The sequence below is a fragment of the Mastomys coucha genome, unplaced genomic scaffold (assembly GCF_008632895.1).
Source record: "Mastomys coucha isolate ucsf_1 unplaced genomic scaffold, UCSF_Mcou_1 pScaffold20, whole genome shotgun sequence".
Lineage (NCBI taxonomy): Eukaryota > Metazoa > Chordata > Mammalia > Rodentia > Muridae > Mastomys > Mastomys coucha.
This window is the reverse complement of record NW_022196903.1, coordinates 58,845,064-58,866,732: the sequence shown is the minus strand read 5'-3', so window position 1 is coordinate 58,866,732 and position 21,669 is coordinate 58,845,064. Positions and strand designations below refer to the sequence as shown.

The window sequence follows — 21,669 nt, the reverse complement described above, 5'->3', positions numbered from 1 at the left end:
CCAAGCTTTGTTGTGGAGGTGGTCCGAACCTCCGGAGACAGACAACCTTGGTTTTTGAGAACAATTAGAATGGATTGCTCTAGGTTGGGTTACACAAGGTCCACAGGGGCTGCAGTGGATTGGGGGTGATGCATTCTGCTGTTTCTGAAAAGCTGTGGGGTGGCCTATGTATCCTGAATTTCAGTATGGAGAAAAGACAAAGGCTGGTGGCAATGTGTATCCAGAATCCCTAGCAAGCATGGGCCCATCTATCTAACCACCTTGCACTCACTATGGCATTCACAGAACAAGTTTTCTGTGCACGCTAACAGGACTGAATGAAACTTATCAAATCTACCATCAGTGATGGCTTTAATTACTTTTTTTTCTGTCAGGGGAGTTGCTTCCATCAAGGGAGCGTATATATACTCTGCTAAAGGAGTTACTAAAAGGATATCTATTAATGTGTTAAAATGGTAATCATGACCATCACTCTTAGCCATTAAATAGCATCTGGTCAAAAGACTTAGATTGGCTGTAGGATCTAATTTAAGAAATAAAAAGACTAAAATTTTAGCAATCTCATTTCAATTTATGTGCTTACTGTCTAATAAGCTCTTAGCCCTGCCTTAGTTACTATTTGTAATCCAAAATGTGTTTCACCAAGAATTATGACTATAAAGTAGTAATAACTAGCTCTTCAGGCAGAATAATAGAACTGGAAAGTATGGATGGGCCAGTTAGTCTTTTTCATCTTCTTTCTTTTTAATTAACGAAGCAAAATACCATTCAGAAAAGTCTATTTTGTAACAGTATCTTTTCAGGAGCTCCTAATCCTAAGATAAAGGGGATGAAAAAACTATTCAGAATAGAATAAGTTGCCTATAGGGAGATGTAATATAGCAAGAAGGGAAGCCTCACAATGTTCTTTGTATGTCTGATTGCACATAAATGTGCAGAAAATGTGCTGATTCACCAATAGATGAAATAGGATATTTTAGTGTAATGAAGTACCTTGGGTACAAAGTATTTGTATGGCAATAGCAATCTTGATCTAAAGAGTACAGGTAGAGCAAACTCTGGATGAAGGAGTTGATCCTAGACAGAGAAGGGATTCCTTCTACTAAAGCCATGACCCTGAATAGAGGCAGCAGGTGCTTGCGCCTCACCTGTTGACTCAGATGGCTGCGTAAGACCCACATGAGCAAGGAGAGGATGCCAGAGATCTCTAGTGTGTACTCTGTGGGAGTAGGTGGAAGCACTTTTGTTTCTGCCTCTGCCCTATATCCACGGCCCCTTGGGTGAGTACTTGGGTGAATGTAATGGATGCATGGCAGAGCCCAAATCTCAGAGCTGAAATTCCACACCAGTTTCAAATCTTAAACTGTCTAGCATTTGGGTAATTAACAGCTTTTTAGACTGCCATGTTCTCACAGTCATAAATTGAGAGGCAGAATCTATATTTGTAAAGGTTCTCCTCCTCCCCACATTGAAAAAGCATCTCGATGGAATTTTAGAATAGAGATTTTCATCTAAATCCTATTTTATAGCCATATATCCATTGAGTTAACTGTAAGAGAGACAATAGTGTTCAAATGTAGAAATAATAGTGTCTTAGAACTAATGTCTGAGCCTAAATAAAATTTCAAATTAAGAGATTTGGCATGGTGATTATTTCTTGAAGAGCCCAAAGCAATTTTTAGTAAGCCCAAAGTTTAATAATTACCCTCAATTTTCTTCCTTTCTTCTTTGCATGTTACAAATGCTTATTTTGCTATTAATACAGCAGCTGCTTTTTTTTTCTATAAGACAGGACAAATTTCCCCCCAAAAGTGCTCACAAAGACATCCACGAAGAGAAACAAATATATTTTGGTTCAAATAGTCTTGAGTATCAGATTAGCAGTCTTTGATTGGCTTAGGGCATCTTTAATCATCATTTCTAGAGAGCCACTCACTTTGGTGACCTGCTAATTATAGTAGATGTTCTACACTTTAATAAAGTCAGTGTTTTTAGGTGGTTCAGACAGATCAGTGAGATCACTATCTTTTACTTTTATAGTTAAGACTTCAATAGTATGAGAGCAAGTTTAGAAAACATTTTTATTAGACAAATTATGTAGACAAATTATACACAGAAAGCTCTGCCACTCATAATTGAGGCCTCCAAAATGGTTTTGTGTACTTGAAGAATAGGCAATACATCAAAATCAGCCTATTTCCAGTATTGTACATGGTTAACAGTTTGTTGATAGCTGAAGTCACTGCAGCATCTGGGGTGCCCCTATATAGCTGTAAAGACTTTTTCTGTTTGAAAATCAGAGTTGTAAATGAGAACATGAATGTCACAGGGAAACAAGGTGTGCATGCACCGTGGGACTCGTCACCCTGGAAACAAAGTGGTTTCTCATGATAAGAACGTTTTCTGCCTGACACAGTAGACAATATTTGAAGATTTAGTACAAAAACAGTGACAGTACAAGATGCTCCCCAGAAACAGAATTAGATCAAAATAGAATACACCTTAAGAATATACCTCTTAACTGCTCCTAAAGCAAATCACATAGGCAGGATCCTCTAGCAATCCTAGCCACAGAATGAATGAGATTAAAGTAAGCATACTGCTGCCCGAAAACACAGGATAAATTCTTGCTTCCTACTTACCACGTCGAGTTTAAGGATTACAGATGAAGCTCACTCTATGTTTCTAACAGATAAGAATGCTACTTTTAGAGGACTGTGCACAATGAGGCACTGGTTTTTGCTCATCGCCCCTGCTGACACACTTGGCACTGATTTTAAAAAGACAGGACACCTCCAAGTAGAAGTGGGTAGAAGAGGGGTTCAGATGAGAGCCCAGGATGGTTGTCACGTGTTTGCTGTAGGATGATGTATGACACATATAAGGCCACATCGACACTTCGAAGGGGCTTCCCCTCCTCCCCAGCTACAGTTACAGTGATTGGCTCGCAGCTTTGGAAGAGGATGTTGAACCTACCGTGATCTATGGTTAAACTCTGCTCTCTGTGCTGTGTGTGGGGTTCAGCTAATGGCATTTCCCATTTAGATAATTAACAAAAGGTAAAATTATCAAGGTTAGCTTTATACACTGCTGAGTAATGAACGCAAAACCTATTCAAATGAGTACATCTAGGAACAAAGATGAAGTCACCCTGGATGTTTTAATAACAAAATTATAAAATAGTCTCTTGGCAAACAACGCAGGTCAGAGTGACATTAAAGCAACCTGCCTCTCCAATTGAAAAGGCCTCCTGCGCTGCCATAGCTCCTGTACACAATGCTTGGTTTTTAAACTAAAGCTTTATTAAATGAATTGCAATAGCAATGGCTGCATTTATATATATATACACGTTATATAGGTGCATATATATGTATATATGAGATACTAAGTTATTTAACACAATAAAGGCCTTTGCCATATGGTAAAGTTTACTGTACATAAGAAAAAGTTTGAATACTGTACAATCACATGAAGAGGGGATGGGCACTGCTGCAGTGCGAAGGGGATTTTAACTGTAGTCTTGACTGGCAGATTAATGGCTTTTTTTTTTTTTTGTAATCCTACAAAACTGCATTCTCATATTGCGTGGCCTGAAGGGTCTTCAAAATCATTTCACAGACACTGCAGGGGTTGCCTTTGGTCCACAGTTAAAGGACACTCGACAGCAGTGGAGGATTTTGTGGATGCTGCTGAAGATGGAGAAAGACTGAAGTTATTGCAAGAGTTTCAAAACAGAGGAAATGGTGGGTGCATGGGAGCCCTGTATGCAAAGTCAACCCTGCGAGTGTTCTCAGTGACTCAGTGCCCAATCCCTATACTTGAAGTACAGTATATGAAAAGCAGACTAATAGGATCCTAGAATACTATATTCTTGGGGAACAAGTTGAGTAATGAAAAAAAAATGAAGGGTGATAGACAGAGAGAGGGAGAAAGGGGGGAAAAAGAAGTAGAGCAGGGGAGAGAAAGAACTAGAATTGTTACTAATTATCCTGATTTCTTTTAAATAAAACATCACATCCATGTTAGTCCCACATTACAGTTGCTCCTTTGGGGGAGTCCTAGGATGGGCGGAGCTGTCTGCTGTTCATATGGACGTGCCTCGGTCGGGGTCATTGCCCAGATTGAGCCCCAGAGTGGGAGTAGGCTGATAAGGAATAGATGACATTGTTTTGATAGGACTCCTGAAAAAGCCCCCGTTAGGGGCCCTGTGCCTAAAAGGGCCAGTTCGGTGCTCAGGCACACTGCCGAAAGTGAAGCCAGAGGCAGCTTTTGCTGAGAGTGTGCGGCTAAGAGTCTGGATCTGCTCTGGGATGAAGGTGGTGGTGGTGATGTGAGTGTTTCTGAAATCACTGATCTGCTCCAGGGCTTGTCGTGTTGGCAAAGTGTCAATGTCCAGAGGGGTCAAGTCAATTGACGAGGTGGAAAACTGTTTATGGGGGCTGTCGTCATCTGTGCACAAGCTATTTACACGTCTATGGAGGTGCTCCAGGTCAATTTCCTTGTCATCCTGGAGATGAAGAAAAAGAAAATAAGGATCTCATCAGTACTAGCTTCTTCCATGGTTTTTTTTTTTTTTTTTTTTAAAGTCGTTCAGCAAACATGTAATTAACTGAACTTTGGGGCATATTGGCTTAGCGGATATTGACTGGGCCCCTACAGGCGCTGGGCTTGTTTCTGGGAATACTGTCAGGGCTTTGAGATAAAGTATCTATAAGAAATACTTTGCTTGCAGCTGGAGCTTTCAAATGAGCATAGGCCACATGCAGCTACGAAGACACCAAACAGGCTCAGGCAGGGACACGCGCAGAAGGTCTGATTCCAGTACCTCTTAACCCTTGTCACCCCTTTTTGTACATGCTTCCTCTTTCAGAGTCTCTTTCTAAATGGATTTTTGATCCTTTCTACCATTTATGCCTAGACTCAACTTTTCGTTTTTAGATGAGAGAGATATATACAGTATGTTTCTTTGGACTAACTTGTCAATGACTAGGAAAGCGTTGTTTCCTGCAGCTCAGATCTATGAGGTTCCTGAGAACGAGTCAGCACAAGAGAGACTACTTGACAGAGCGAATATATATACCCAGTACCTGCATCTGGCCACGGTGAGGTCAGAGAGGCATCCAGAGATCCCTTCACGTCAGGACATGTGAATAAATACCTTTAACGGAGGGTCAGTTTTAGGCTAAGTGGGTATGTTTGTAAAAAGTTTTATTTATTTGCTTTTTAAAAGGCAGTAAAGCCTCAGAGTTTCAGAGAGAGATCTTACATGCAAACCCCTCAGGGTCGGAAAAATAGAATTGAGAAGAAATAAAATTTCCTTTGTGATATTTAGAGCCAAGGTCAATAAATTAAATTGATGGGTTGTAAAAATGCCCATTAGTCATAGGAGGAGAAAACAGTTCTTCCCAGAACCTGGGATGGCCATCAGAAATTAGAGTAGGTACATGTTTTCCCACCATGCATGTAGTACTTTGCAGCAAAACCTGCTGGGGTTCACAGTCCTATTTTCCCTTCCTCTTTCTCATTTAAGATCCAATAAAAACATCCATTAATGCAGTATTATCACTGAGACTTCAGAAAGTTGAAATGTATAATTTTATGGTTCCCACGGCAACTGTAATCTAGACATCCATCAACAGCTCTAACAATGCAAACATTTAATATCTTCTGTAATAATTCAAAAAATAGGAGCTCATGAGCCCCTCGTTTCCAGAGTTTGGAAGAAGTTGAGTCTCAGCTATAATCTGCATTAATGTGGCCTTTTGCTTTTGGATGGATGCCAGCAGAGAAACTAATGCTTACGCTACGAAGAAGACATGACAATAAACCTGATTGGCTTTTAATTCAGTCTCCACATAGTGGGATTGTGTATGATCATTCACGCAGGAAGCAAAGGTAAGCCAAGCTGTTCTTATAAACGGCACTAATCTACTTTGCATCTAAGGAGCTACATGGATCCTTAGACTGTGTAGATGAGAGTGTTTGGAAGGCAACACTACCGCGCAGACATGCATATACAAATGAGAGATCACTTTTATTTGTACATCAAAGCCAATCTTCTGCGGAATTCCTTGTGCATCACTCAGCCCAGGGCTGGGCAGAAAGTTTAAAACTTTCTTTGAAACTGACCCTCAAATTGAACCACTGAATAAATTCAGGTTGCTCTTCACATCGACTCTTCAAGCTTTCAGCAATAACATTAACTGAGCCAAGTGGGTTTTTGTTCTGTTCTGCTTTGTTTGTTTTTGTTTTTTATTTTATTTTTATTTTTATGCTCATGTTTTCTCTGGTAATGGATGCATCTCACATGCTCCTTTCACTAAGGAATTATGTACAATCCTGTAAGCATTCTTGCAGATAGCTATACAAACTTGAATATGGCCCTGGAGTTAAGCTGATGACACAGTCAGGGAGATAAACAGAATCCAGAATGATTTCCTGATGTGAATTGGGCATACTTGGCATCATAGGAGAGCCCCAGACACACAGTCGAGTCTCCAGCTCTTTATACATAGCTAGAAGCAGTGACTTGTGATGAAGAGAAAGCATCCTGCCGAGGTCTTTTTGGCCTAGTCCTTAAGACACAAATTTATCTACAACTTAAGGAACTGAAAGAAACTGTTAGGCATCTTTGCTAACCGGGCCAAGGAGATCATAGCCTTGAATGATCGTCAGTATCTAGCCTGAGACTCAGCATTTTAAAGCCTGCTACTGGACAGGAAATTGCCAGTCTTACAGAGAATACCCCTGCTCTTCACTCACCCCAAGAGTCCTAAAGGGGAGTTGGCATTGGCTCACCTTTCTGCTTCCCACATGCTTATGTGGAATCTTCAAAGAAAGCAGAAAGAGCAGTTGCCAATGTTATCCCTTTCTCCCTGAAAATATAACCACCAGATGCTTGGAAGCTCTATCTGGGGCCCAAGTTCAAGTACCTCTTTCGATGGGACCCGGGAGCCCTTCCTCCGGCTCCACCACGTCTCGAGGACAGCTATGAGGCAGGAGAGCACAATCCCCGCTGCCAGGATGCAGAACACGCCTGCCAGGCTCTTGATGTCCAGGGCTCCTCCCTTCTGCTTCGCATCTACCGAAGAGTACAGGTCACACTGGCCATTCTTAGGCCACCATTTGTGCTTGAGGATGTCCATGTCGCCACTTTGCTGCAGCTCCAGGATCCTGGGGATGGAGAACAGTGTGTGTGACTTTAGCCAGGGTGACTGAACGGCGATGATCGTCCCTCTAGAGATGGTAGGTCTAGCTCACTAGAGGAGTTTGTAAGCAGGGTACTGGGAAGCCAAAACCATGGAGTTTCTTCTACCTTGCCTTTCTTCCTCCTTCCCTCCCTTCTCTTATTACTTTACTTCCACGGGAAGTCTAGTGGCTCCTGCCCTACTCATTGCAGTATGTTTTAAAAATTACATGTGGGAGGTGCTGTTCTGACTTGGTCTGGTGCTGATACAGACCTGCGCCTTTCTCCAGAAGGGTCCTGAATGTAGCTCTGGACCATGGTGTTTTGAAGGAGAGCCCTTGGCTGCTTCTAGCCAAACACAGGTGTGATGTAACCCAGTGTTTGCTATACACACAGGAATTCAATTAAAATAAAACTTCTATTATTTATCATGGTGTGGAGAAGGCCCTGGGACAAGTTTGAAGTTCATAAAATACATCATTTTCAGCTCTTCACTTTTCCTTTTAATGCCAAAGGGAATGTAGCCTACCTCCTCTGGGAGGTGAGAAAAACAGTTGATCAGAGGGGCCAGAGGTGGTTTAAAACTCAAACAAGAACACTTCCTCGAAAGGCTGCACTCTTTCAAAGTGTGGTTCACACAGGGGAGTCAACCCCAACCTCCCAAATTCCATGTAGGCCCCTGGCCTGCTGTGTACCTCCTGCTGAACTGCCTCTGCAGGAGCCATGCTCCCCAAGGCCAAAGCAGTTCTACAGATTCCTGGCCCAAAACCTTAGCATCCCCCAGGTATTTAGTTTTATTCCCTGAGAGCCAGCCTCAAGGGCACCAGTAACCTACAGGGTAACAATTGGGAAAAGTGGACACAGAGCACATAGGACTCAGAGATGTTATACTGGATTTTGGAGCACACAATTCTTGCTGCCCACTCTTTCCTGGCATCCGGTTCTAGAGTCTGGAGGTAGGAAGCCAGTGTCTGTGCTGGAGATCTGTTGTCTCTGAAGATCTCCCAGCTACACACAAGCAAGTCACTTGGAGATCATAGAGATATTTATCAAGGTTTATTTCTCAGATGCATTTGTCAAGATAAGAAGTCAGACAGAGTCATCAGTTTAACATGTAATTTTTATATGGTTAATTTTTGGGTATGTGGTCCTATATTTGTGCTCTGGCCCTGGGTCATATCTTCTTTGTTAATGGTGATTTTAAAAGCTTAGAGGGAGGAGCTTTGTCAGTCTAGGAGTAAGTTCCTCCCTATTCTTCCTATCTTAAGTCTTCAGTATGGACAGAAGATAACAAAAGGACAGAGAAAGATCTTTCAGACCTGGCAATAAGGTTCACAGCTCACCTGAGAACAGCGTGACTAGCTTGGGGCTACAGAGGATGGGTCATCCCACATCCTCATCAGCTCCCACAGTACCACACTGCCTAGGTTGCCTGTCTTTTCTCATGAAATCCACCTTTCAAATGTTGCTCCCTCGGAGTGTTGTCATAAAAGGGAGGTGAATTGATATGTTGAAACCATGAAATTGAGTGTGGAGAGTAGTAGCTTTTCGCCATTTGTACCTTCAGAATTCCCAAACACCTACAAGGCCTTCCCAAGGAAGAGGTCCTGTGGTCATTAACTGTGGTACCCTTTTGGGGACTTACTCAATGTCAGCTTAGTAAGTGTCCAAGACCTGCAGTAAAAGAAAGCCTTATGGTTCTGTGTAGCTCAGCCCTCCTCAGATATCTTCAATTTGTCCTCATTTTAGCTCTCCACCTAAGTTAACACTGTGTTTTGCGCTCCAGTTTAAGGAGCCCAAGAAGCATACACGTGTGGCAATTGCTGGCAGGTATGAGCCTCTTCCAAATACACAATTATGTTATCAAGGATTCTTGCTGGGCATACCTACTATTACCATTTAAATGATGTTGATACTGCTAAGAAGCTAGTTTAGAGATTAAGTTGTGTAAAATTAATACTTTATAGATGCTGGGGAGGTGACTTGTTCAGCAAAGTGCTCATTGTGCAAGCACGATGCTTGAATTTGATCCCCAGAATCTATGGAGGAAAGCCAGGCATGCTGGCAGACGTTATCATCCCAGAGCTGAGGAGATGGAGACAGGTGGCTGTCTGGGGGCTCTCTGGCCAACCAACTTGGCAAGTTCCAAGCTGCCATGTGAGAGACCTTGTCTCAAAGAAACAATTTATATGCTGTCATGGAAAGGTTGGCTTTTGCTTCCATGCTCATGTGCAAATATATGTATGAACACAAACGCCACCCTACACACACACACATACACACACACACACACACACACACACACACGCATGCATGCACACAAAGGAAAGATTAATAATTTCTAGAGACCTGCTATACATTTGCTTATAGCTAACAATACCATATTGTACACTAGAGTTTCTGCTAATAGCATAATGCTAATTTAATGGTTCATTGCATCATAATAGAAACAACACAGTGTCCTTTAGGAATTTGCTTATCAAAAGGCACTAAATAGTCAGAGCATCTTTAGATACCCCAGAGGAAAACTTTAGTTAGCATTGAAGAAAGAATCCTGCTCAAATTTGTGTTTATAATGAAATATAAAAGAATGTTACAGCAATATTTGCTCAATGAGAATACAGTTGCCCTCAGTATATGTGGAGAATAGTCCCACGTTTCCCCTAGTGGATTTCAAAGCTGGAGGAAACTCAGGTCGCTTACATAAGATGACATGTTGTACCTAGAACACTCTCTCCCCAGATACACACCATCTGTGGTGTTTTGAGTGAAAATGTCCCCCAATAGGCTCATACAATTGAACATTTGACTCCCCATTTGGAGAACCCCGTGGGAAGATTTAAGAGGTGTGGCCTTACTGGAGAAAGTGCATCACTGTAGGTGAGCTTTGAGAGCGTAAAGGCTCATCCCATTCTTCAGTTCTCTTTCTACTTTGTGCTTGCAGTTAAGGCTGGGAGCTCTCTGCTTCCTGCTCCTGCTGCAGTGCCTGCTACTTGCTGCCTGCCTCCCTGCTCTTATAGACTCTAACCCTTCTGCAACCAAGAGCCAAATAATCTCTCTCATGGTGTTTTATCTTAGCAACAAAAAAATTGCTCATATATCATCCCTTATACGGTTTGATTTCCCGTTATGTGAAGATCACAGGCCCATCTGAAGAGTTGTTATACTGTCCTGTTTAGGGGGCAGTGACAAGAAAAATGAAGTCTTCATGAGTTCAGTGCTGACACATCTCTCCTTTTCAGGAAATCTGTGATCTTCAGTTTCATGACTGTTTGGGCACATGGATACAGAAGTCCAAGAACCCCAGCCCTAGCCATTATCCCCTTCTGCCATCACACGGGTCAGTGTCTGGGATGCTGAGGTGTCTTCCACAGCCCTTACTGTCCTTCACAGTTGCCTGTGACCTGTGATTACTGAGCTCTTTCGAGAAGCCCACTTGCTCTTTTCCTGGTGTCCAGGTGGGTATTTATTGATCGAATATGCATATATTTGCTACGCCAGCTCTGTCCTCACTCACATTCTCTTCTTTTTTCCTCATCACTGAGGTCGTTTTATAATTTATTCCATTTTCTATGAATCCATCAATCCATGCAATAAATATTTCAAGAGAGACTCATGCCAAGCATTTCTTGTGCACAAAATTAATTCCCCATCACGAATGTACATTCAGGCAGTATGACCTAGTGCCCGGCAGAACTGGTCTTCCAGTGTCTTCACTCTGTGAAGCTTTAGTCTTTCATTCATGGATGAGATTACAACCTCCTAGCTTTCCTTAATCATGACTGAAACCTCTGTATTTCATTCACTTATGTTTGCTCAGTCTCTTTATGTTTTTTAATATTTGAGGAATATTTTCACTTAGAATAAGAATCGAACCATACAAATTATACTGCATCTATTTAAATTCTAATGGAGTTAGATGCAGAAAATTGGAAGGCTTTAGTTGTAGGGTTTTAAGTTCATGTAAATAGCTGAAGCTCACAGGGCAGGGAAAGAATGGAGTGTCCTGTCTAGAAGCCCTTCAAGTTCCGAGAAGCCACAGAAGTCTTGTACTTGGTAGACATCATGACTACACAGCTCCGGTGGCTGTGGCATTGTAGAGAGACCCCTTCTTCAAAGATATATGGGGAAACTGAGTCATAGAATTCCCCACTCACACACCAGCCACACTCTGAGTATGCCACATCACATTCTGAGATACAGGCTGGCTCCGGATAGAACACTGTAAGGCTTGTAGGCCTGAAGTTCTGCACAACCTTCCTATTTAATGCTTCCAGAAGTTCCATTGGATAAAAGGGAAGTTCCATTCCCTTTTATCATTTAAAAACAGCTTATTTAAGGACCAGTTGGAGTAAGCTCAGTAAACTGTAACCTTCCTTCTTTAAAAAAAAAAACAAAATGAATTTTTGTAAATCTTCAAAGTATTTTTTTAGATGTATTTATTTATTATATGTAAGTACACTGTAGCTGTCTTCAGATGCACCAGAAGAGGGTGTCAGATCTCATTATGAATGGCTGTGAGCCACCATGTGGTTGCTGGGATTTGAACTCATGAACTTCCGAAGAGCAGTCGATGCTCTTCTCCGCTGAGCCATCTCACCAGCCCCTCTTCAAAGTACTTTTGCAAGTGAAACTTGAAAGCACACCTAGGGGAGAGTTTTCGCCGTTTAGATATAAGCGTGTGTGTGTGTGTGTGTGTGTGTGTAAACGCGCGCACGCGCGTATACGTGTGAATTCAAGAATGTAATAGTAAAATCTTGGGCCTTGTGGAAGGCAGGATTTTCTGTTATGCTCAGGAGTTCCACAAGGTGGCAGTATTGGCTCACAGAGGTCTAAGCGTCTCTGCAACCATGGTTTCCTGTGGGCGAGATTAAAACACAGGAAGCAGACACTTGAGCCGTAAACTACTTTAACTATTAGTCACAAACCTAGCTACTAGATTGGGATGCGCAAATGCAGTGAGAAAAATTCTTGCCATTTTAAAGGTCAGGGTAATGACAGTCGCATTTTCTTTCAAGGGCCATTGTAGTGAGAATTGAGGAGACCGCGCACACAATGGACGGTGCTGTCTTGCTCACTGGTTGGGATATGGGAGGAGAGTACAGCTTGAAAGCTCCTTACTATCGCGCAGTGCTTGTGTGTGTGTGTGTGTGTGTGTGTGTGTGTGTGTGTTTACTTTCTGTCGCTCGAGCATACACGTGCGTCCAAGCGAGCGCGTCTGTTGTTTTTTTTTCCAGACCGGTTCAGGCATTTTCCTCTTCATTAAGAATATGCGGAGAAAATATTCACGGGAGGCAGAGGGAGGGACGGATCTGGGTGGGAGAATGGAGGGTGAGGGGAAAAGGGGAATATGATCAGGTATGGGGGTGTGGGGGGCAGGAGAGAAGCCCTGAGGGCCAGCAGAGTGGAAATATGCAACCTCTGGGGTGGGGTGGGAGGTGGGTGTCCCTCTAGAAAGTAGGAGAGATCTGGGAGGAGAGAGACTATCAGTACTCAATGGGAGGGACCTTAGATGAAATGCCCTTCAGTAGAAAGACAGGGCATCAAGTGGAGGAATGGGCTTGCCATCCCACAGTCAAAAATTCTGACCCAGAATTGTTCCTGTCTAAAAGGACTGCAGGGACAAAAATGGAGAAGAGACTGAGGGAAAGATAGTCCAGTGACAGGCCCAAACTGGGATCCAGCTCAAGGGGAGGATCCAAGGCCTGACACTATTACTGATTACTGATGCTATTACAGAAGCCTAGCATGGCTGTCCCCTGAGAGGCCCAACAAGTAGCTGACTGAGAGAGACACAGGTACTTACACCCAACCAAGGGACTGAAGTCTGGGACCCCTGTGGCTGAATTAGGGAAAGACTGGGAGAAGCTGAGGAGGGGGGTGACCCCATAGGAAGACCAACAGTCTCAACAAACCTGGACCACTGAGATCTCCCAGACACTGAGCCACTAACCAGGCAGCATACACGAGCTGGTACGAGGCCCTGACTCATATACAGCAGAGGACTGCCTGGTCTGGCCTTAGTGGGAGAAGATGCACCTAACCCTTGAGAGACTTGAGACCCCAGGGAGTGCAGAGGCCTGGCTTGGTTGGGGAGGAGTGGAGACATTCTCTTGGAAACAGGGGGGAGGAGGAATGGGATGTGGAACTGTGGGAGGGGGTACCAGGAGGGAGGCAATTGACTGGACTGTAAAAAAATAACTACATACTTTTTGTTTCGAATTGCTAGAAATTCAATAAAAGGAATTTCTACTTTAGGATGCAAAGAGAAAAAAACAAAAAAGAATACATGAGTGATTCACTCATAAGAACATTGCATTTTCTTCCTTTTCCAAGTGTTCAAATATTTGCACACTCACTGAGCGGCAAAAAATTGGAAGGTTCAATTTGAAATCAGTTCCTAGCTCAGCTGGGCCCCACGAGTACCTTGATGCAAATTCCAGAAGGCTGGGAAGTGAAGGGTCCTCCTTTCATATTCAAATAAAAGCAGTCTGCACATTCAGGCAGGCCTCTGAGAAAGCCATTCGCTCACTTTGAAGATAATAGCTTCATTTCTGTGTGGGGCTTCTCTAACCCATTGATCATTTACCACCTTGAACATCTAGTCTAGGAATTGATTTCCAAATTAATTTATTTGTAAGGAGAGAGTTTGTGGGTGTAGTAGGGTGGTGGAGGGGAAGTACAAGCCAATCCCCACCTGCAGAGGTGACTTAGATTTTGTTTTGATAGCAGCAGGTTATGGGCCTTTCAAGTTTTATGGGAATCATGGCTCTTTGCTAAATTCCCTGGGAGCCTTGATACATCTCTGGTTATCTGAGGGGGAAAAAATGTCACTTGCCTGCTAAGTCACATCTACTATTGTCCAGAGACAATTAAAAAAAAAATTAAACTGAATGTAAGAGTTTTTCCTCACACTGTACTTGTAGTTGCTCCTGTGACTTTGGTAATCAGATTTTCCCACTTTCTAGAGACATAAGCTATCGTCATGGAAAGGATGACAGACACTGCCCCTTCCCCTCCCCACCTGATTCCACAGTGGATTGACACTAGCACATAGTGGGAATGCCATATGTTTTTTTGCATCACCACAGTCTCATTGCTGTCCTGATTAAGTGATTTTTTTTTTTTTTTTTTTGGTGACCCACACAGTCTGGAACACAGGTCTGTCCAACACATCTCTCCACATACACACATCACTTCACACACACACACACACACACACACACACACACACACACACACACACACACACACATTGTGTAAGACCCAAGTAAACAGGGACATCTCAGAAAAACACCAGGAGTCCAGGAATTTTAGGAAGGGAAAGGCTAATTAACATTCCTCAGAACACAGGGTGGGAAACTACCTTCGGGCAGGGTGGGCCTTGGCCCACCTTCAGACAAGGGAAGTCTAAAGACCAATCAGTTTAAAAAGTCACACTGTTCTACCATCACATTGTGTCTAATGGCTGCTGCCCTGAAAATTGTGTAAAAGCTCATTGAACAAGCTGTGCGAGGTCGCCTCCTTTCCTGAGGGTCAGGGATGGCCTCAGTGCACTGAAATAAAAATCCTCGTGTTCTTTGCACTGATCGGGCTCCATGTGATTCACTCAGGGGGTCTCCGGTAAGCTAAGGCTCTACAGGTTCTTACAGTTGAAAGGATGACTATCTAGTTCTTTCATTTCTCAGGGATTTGTTAAGAATCTTAAGGAAATGGTCATCTGCATGCTTCCCCTAAACAAAACAATACAATTATAGTGTGACTATAAACTTGTTCATAGAATACTTTGGGTATACAAAGAAAACATAGCTTTTGCATAGCTTAGTTCGTCTTCCTCCTGAGGACTGCAGTCACTGTATAGGGGGATAAAAACTCAATTTAGCTTAGTGTGATCTAAAATTCAATTGACTCAAATAATGTAAAACATCTCTAGATTTACAGCCCTCTAACCCAGAGGACCACAAATCCTAGGTCCCTTCCTTGCTGGCATCTTTTTCAAGTTGGCATCTGGATTTGTGGAGGTCTGCCCTGTGATAGCTTTGGGAAATGAAGCTGCTGGTCACTTGGCTTTGGATTTTCTTTGTTGGTTCTCAGGTATGATGGGCTACGTAGAATCCTTAGACATGACTGAGTGAGGCTAAAGTCTGTAAAGGTAGTGAAAGGTCACTAAGGTAACCATAGCAACTTATAGAAGAAAACATGTATCTGAGCTAAAGTTCCAGAAAGTTAGGGTCCATGAGCATCATGGTGGGGTGCATCTAGCAGACAAGTAGCCATGGTACTGGAACAGTAGCTGAGAGCGTACATCGTGAGCCTCAAGCATAAGGCAGAGAAAGAGCTAACTGGTAAGTAGCATGGGCTTCTCAAGCCTCAAAGCAATCCCTAGTGACACACCTCCTTGAAACAGGTCACACTTCTTAATCCTTCCCAAACAGTTCTGAAGCAGAGGATCAATTATTCCAACCCATAAACCTATGGAGACCATGCTTAGTAAATCACCACAGTGGGACTCCTCGGTTCTGAAAGGTTTAAAAGGGAAGGTCCCCCCTGTGACTTCATGTAGCCTCTGGCGATTCTTCAGATAGCATCCTGATGTCACCTTTCTCTCACTGTGCAGGATCAAGAAGCAGATCTATAAGCCCTCACTAAGGGAGAAAGGAGAGAAAGGGAAGCCTGGGAAGGAAGACGGAGGTTTTGACGGCTCTCCTCTCACTGGAGGTATTCTCTGATAGTGTGGGGCCCGTGGGGCCTCCCTCTGTCCTGGCTGTGGTTTTCAAACTGATGCCCATCCCGGCCCCTGCCCCTCCTCTGCCCACTGTTAGAAACTGCAGGGCAGGTTTAGTCTTCCTCTCCTCTTGCTAGTTTTCATGTGACTGCAGACCTCAAGCTTCTCAGCTCATGTTCATGGAAGAGAATTTCAACCATGTAACAATAGAAACTCTACCATATAATATATGCCAGATGTTTCTTCAATTTGGAAGGACTGAGGCAACTTGGAACTAAGAAAGGATGATATGAAATGTACCATTTTAAATATGCAAAAATTATCTCTACAAATTTATGAGTTTTACTTATTGTTATTTTATTTATTGTTAAAAAGACTTTTAAGAGACTCGGTGATGTTTAATGTTGACAATCTCTGAGGAGAAAATTCTGGAATATTTTAAATAAAAATTTTCTTGGCATATCAAGTCTGATAGGGTTAGAATTCCCTCAGCATTAAGCTCATTTTATGAGTCTCTACAAAATTTTTCTCTGTGACTTTGTCAAAAGGGCTAATGGCATACAGATACTTTCAAGAAAAAAAATCATTTCAACTGGTTTACATTCATTCATTGCCTTTCTTGTCCTGTAAAACACAGGTAAACTCTTTTTTTTTGAAGCAAAAGTATTTCTCAAAGGTTAAGATCTGAGCTGGTGAATATTGTAGCTCCATAAATTGATCTTTGAAGCCAGAATTTGAAGATCAGAGTTGCTAAAGCAAATTCCATCAACTTCTTGAGAGACAAGCAATTCTCTCAATCATTTCTCTTATGGAAGGTTTCTTAGTGACTGGGGAGTAACATTGGCTGAAACAAATGGCTTACTGCTGTCACCTAATATCTCAGGAAAGCCAGATCCTTAGAAACCCCTTTCTGTTTAGACTGGTTTTTTTAAAAATAGCACTTGCTGCCTCAGTCCTCTCTACCCAGGCTGCCTAAGATCAGGAAGGTGAACAGCTTCTGTCTTCTGAAGGAGTTAGTGTGTATCATCTAGAACATATCGCCAACATTTTAGACGTTGTAGGACATATGGCTTCTATCACATCACTTTTGTATGGTAAAGGCCACCATAGACAGCTGTAAACACATGGGCTTTATTTACAAAAACAGCCTAGAAGTCTGATCTGTTCTACTGCTGACATGGTTTATGAGTCTCAGAGCCAATAACTCCCTGGAGTCAACAAGGCTCATTTCACTTCCAGACCGAAGGTTGCATCTGAGAAATTATCTGTCTGTTTTAGAGATAGTGTTTGTGACCTTTATCTCAGTGCTTTTTTGGCCACGTACTACATATCAATTGATAGTATATCAAAGCATTTGCATCTTTAAATAAGTAACAAGAGAGTATGTGCTAATTTTGCATTTGAACCCACTGACAACGAAATTCACTGTATACAATTGATGGCGGTACTGTCCCTCACATGGGGTCAGGTTTCTCTGGGTTGGTGGCCCTCTTTGTCTGGCCTGGAGTCTGTGGAATAATTTTCTAGGCAGTGGCAACTTCTGCTTGAGGTCAAAGGAGTGTGAGTAGGTATTGTCCTGCAACTGAGAACCCGAGGGGAATGATCATGATTTATACAGCATTAGTAAGAAGTGACCAAGGCAAAGAGGTCATGTCGTTCATAAGAAATGGCATGAGAATATTTTAAAACCAGGGAAGTAGTAAGCATCACTTAGAAATAAACAATTACTATGAATACTGAAGATGGCATGCTTCCCTCTTGCCCAACATCCGAAGTGGCCCCGCAGGAAGCTTATCAGTTACAGCTTCAGCAACCACTGCAGGCATGGTCCTGTTTCAGAGAAGATAGCTCCTGTGTGGCTTCAAATGTAGTATTTCACTTTCAGATTAGAAAAATGTAATTTGATAAAATCTTAGTCAATTCTGGCTTCCTTATTCAGAAACTGGTATTTAAGCCCTCCCAGGTCTACTAATCTTTTCCTGAGGGCTTCATTTTCATGTGGATATAAACTTTATCCAAAATATCTGTTACCAAAATAATGTACTAGAAGTAAAATACTGCAAAATGTATAAAAAACTTATCAACATATTATATTTTTAATTTGAATTTTAAATAGGGTATATTATTATTGTTATGATTATTGTTATGATGATGTATGTATGTATACCCATGTGAATGTGAGTGCATGTGGATTTCAGAAGAAGCTGTCTGAGCCTCTTAAGATGATATTATAGGCAGTCGTGAGCTCACTCCTATGGGTGTTGGGAACCGAATTCAGATTCTCTAGGGAGTAGTTCTCAATTTTCCTAATGCTGTTTTTTATGTTGTGGTGAACCCCAACCATAAATTATATTCATTGCTATTTCATAACTGTAGTTTGGCTACTTTTACAAATCGTAATGTAAATGTTTGTGTTTTCTGTGAAAGGGTCAGTCAACCACCAAAGGTGTACCAACCCATAGAAAAGCAGCAATTGCTCTTGTTCACTGAACCATTGTTCTTCCCTTGATAATGATCATCATCATGATCATCATGATCATCATCTTTAGACAAGGTTAAGTTCTTGCTTGCTTTGAATGTGTGATGATCCTCCCTCTTCAGGCTCAGTGTCACAGTGGGTTTGATACGATTCTTAAAGTTACTGTGTAAGGCATGAAATCAATTGACTGTTTTGATTGTCAGATTGTTCTCCACCTTTTTTCTTACTAGTGACTTTAGTGATGTTGCTGTGTCTCACGATGGTCTCATTTTACAGTTAAGGAGACTGAGGCTCAGGATGAAGAAAATTTCTCAAGCCCAAGACTGCTAAGTGGTTTATTTGTCTCTCCACATCAGGTCCTCTGATTGCTGTGCTTGGTTTGAGCACATCTTCAGGATCTTTATTATTCAGAAAGAGAACCTTGTCAATAGAACCTGCCTCTTTATTTCCTGCTTCTTCATTAACTGAGACTTTCTCTGCTGGTATCCTCTGCTAACACACATCCCACTGTATCCACTTCCAAACATTATGCTTCTAGTAACACATCCTGATGTCCCCAGAGAACCACATGAATATCGCATGAGTTCATTAATCTCTTTAGTGATTAGAGTGAACGTCAGAGGAATTCATTATCATGAGGCACTTAGGGAACTTTGAAAATGTTATCAAAACACAAAAGTGTGTCCAAAGAAGAGGAGCTCTGAAATACTGTCCTTATCCAGTATAAATCAACTTATTGGGAAGTTTCTAATGTATATTGTGAGGTTTCTAACCCACGTGTGGGTTATACTTCCAACATTTATATACAGTGAATTTCTTTCTCAATATGTTCAATATACACATATTGAATATGTCCATATTCAATATGTTTCTCAATATGCACATCCTCCCTCGATCCTCATTTAAAGATGTAAACACAGTAGCATTTATGGTACCCACATTTATCTCAATGACTCCCTTCTCCTAGCATGCACACAACCCTCCGAAAAATATGCTGCTTGTTAAATAGCACTTAAATATCCCAAAGCTACATGATTTAGTTACCTAATGTTGTCACTTGGAGAAAGTACTGCATTCAGTTACTGAGAAGAGTTTGTCTCTCTCTGAGAACCACCATACATTATGGATATTTTATTTGATTGAGGGTGATTTTTAACTTCAAAATACATAGTACCCATTCATGGTCCTTTCCCGACAACTCCTGTACCCACAGGTCTTGCAGTAAGTACCTAAAGGGGCAAAAGCAGAATTGCTCCAGGAGTCATTTGCTTGAAAAATCAAATTTGTAATGTGACAGATCTCAAGACTTTGGCGACTACTGAACTTTAATTATTATGTATTTTATGTGTTTATGTTGGCAGTAAAAGTCAAGCACTCATTATAGAAATAGCAGACATGATCTTTCATAAAATGAGTGCTGGGTAGCAAATGAATAGATAATCAAGATAATGAAAGCTAGACAGAGAGATGCTAGAGAGCTGAGAAGACCCAGACAATGGCTCCCACTGAGATGGAGGACATAATTGCATTTGGGAAGAGAACACTTTTGGTGATCTTTTAAAATGTCAGCCACATCCTTAAGCACAGTGTGGTATTTGGGTTATAGGGTAAAGGGGAAATTCCTTTCATTCTGCAGTGAGAAACTGGCAGCGATCATCCCTGCTCAGAGCCACTCTGCAGGCTTTGCCAAATCTTCACACATGCTTTAAAATAAGGCGACCTGAAAAGATGTGCTTTGCATGTGCTAAAGACGGTGGCACACATAGGTGCAGTGCTCATAGAGAAAGGGTGATAGAGGAAGACATTCTGAAGGAATAAACACCTTCCTCAACATGAGCACCAACATTGAACTTTCAAAATGCGGCATGGCAGTCTAAAGAAGGAGTTCACTATTGGAGAGAGTTGGAGAGGCTGGTTTAATAGCTGGAGATTTGTTTTATGATGCAAGTGACATCTTCTAAGTTAGAGGTTCTTCACTGATGTATGTTGGAAAAGAAAACCAACTCAAGGCCTCTTTGTATGACCTCTGTCCTTGATTAAAGTCTCAGTTAGCTTCCAGAACATTGGTAACAGGACAACTTGGACTCTTCAAAAATTATACCTTAGATTTTTGAATAATTTATGTTTCATTTTAGCACTGCTATAACTATGATAGAACGAGCCTTGGTTTTTGAAAGAGTTAAGGCAGTAATATAAACTTTTTTTCAAGGAGACCTTAGGTTACACTCCTCATTTTAGACATTTGAAAAAGTCCCTACCATCTTCCTATCATGATCCTGAATGTGCAAATGATGTTTCTATAAATGGGAAAAATAAGAAAGCAGAACAAAAATTCTTTCTTGGACATTAACCTGCAATTATGCTACTGTGTAATTTCACTGCAGTGCGATTATGGACTCGGAAAGGACCAGCACAATGAGAGGTACTGGGTAAGAGGTCACACACCTTGTGTGGAAGGATGAGCAGCCTGCAGACAACCTCTTGGAGAAAAGATGTTTAGGATGAGAAATTAGGAATGAGTAAGATAAGCAGAGGCGTGTGGGTAGAGAAGGGAAGAATTTAGATCAAGGAACCACTGTAAAAAAAAATAAGCCAGGAGGGAGAAGGCACTGACAAACTGAAGAGAGCTTCCTGTGATGGGCATGGACAGGGAAAGGACCAGGCTAATGTTAGAGAAGCAAACCTTGTGACTTCGTTAAGGACATTAGAATTGCTCTTGAGCTCATTGGCATTGTCATTCCTCCTTTAGATGCTAACTTGCTTTAGTGCAGTGCCATTCACTATTAGTTTTGTATTTTCAGCTCTGGGCATATTCTATGCTTTAGTAAACAAGGAATGTGTTGATGAGTGACAGGAGTGCTCTTTCCCCTCTCACCACCAAAGCCATCTCTTGGGATGCATTTGGCCTTTCTGAAAAGGTGCTCCTGAGCATTGTCCATTTAATACTGAAGCCCACACTACTGTGTGATATTGCCAGAATGACTCTAAGGTCAATAGTTTGTGTTTTGCACTACTAAGTATTATTGATCGTTGATACCCATGTTTCCCCATGTACAACACTCATATTTCAACGATACTGTTAATTCCAGTAGGATGGAGACTTCAGTTTTCTTTGTTTGATTCTCTTTACCCCAAACATAGACACTTCCCTGCTACATCAGCACAGAAAATATTTGCAAACGTGATTTATCATGAATGTTAAAACAGTGGCACTCAAATAACCCCATTAAAAAATGGGGTACAGAGCTAAACAAAGAATTCTCAATTGAGGAACTCCGA

General features: G+C 41.8%; 1 protein-coding gene across 3 annotated transcripts in view; it reads right to left on the bottom strand.

Moving 5' to 3' along the window:
• The window catches only part of Grid2 (glutamate ionotropic receptor delta type subunit 2), a 1,405,618-nt gene that overhangs the window by 30,908 nt on the left and 1,353,041 nt on the right, over window positions 1-21,669 (bottom strand). For 2 of the 3 annotated variants that reach the window (XM_031382070.1, XM_031382071.1), the window contains 2 exons: window positions 6,933-7,173; window positions 2,058-4,507 (listed from right to left, as the gene is read on the bottom strand). In XM_031382070.1, coding sequence (XP_031237930.1) covers window positions 4,085-4,507; window positions 6,933-7,173 — 664 coding nt within the window. In that variant the 3' untranslated portion in view covers window positions 2,058-4,084. Of the gene's footprint in view, window positions 1-2,057; window positions 4,508-6,932; window positions 7,174-21,669 lie in introns of those variants that run through there. The other variant, XM_031382072.1, reaches the window with a different exon arrangement.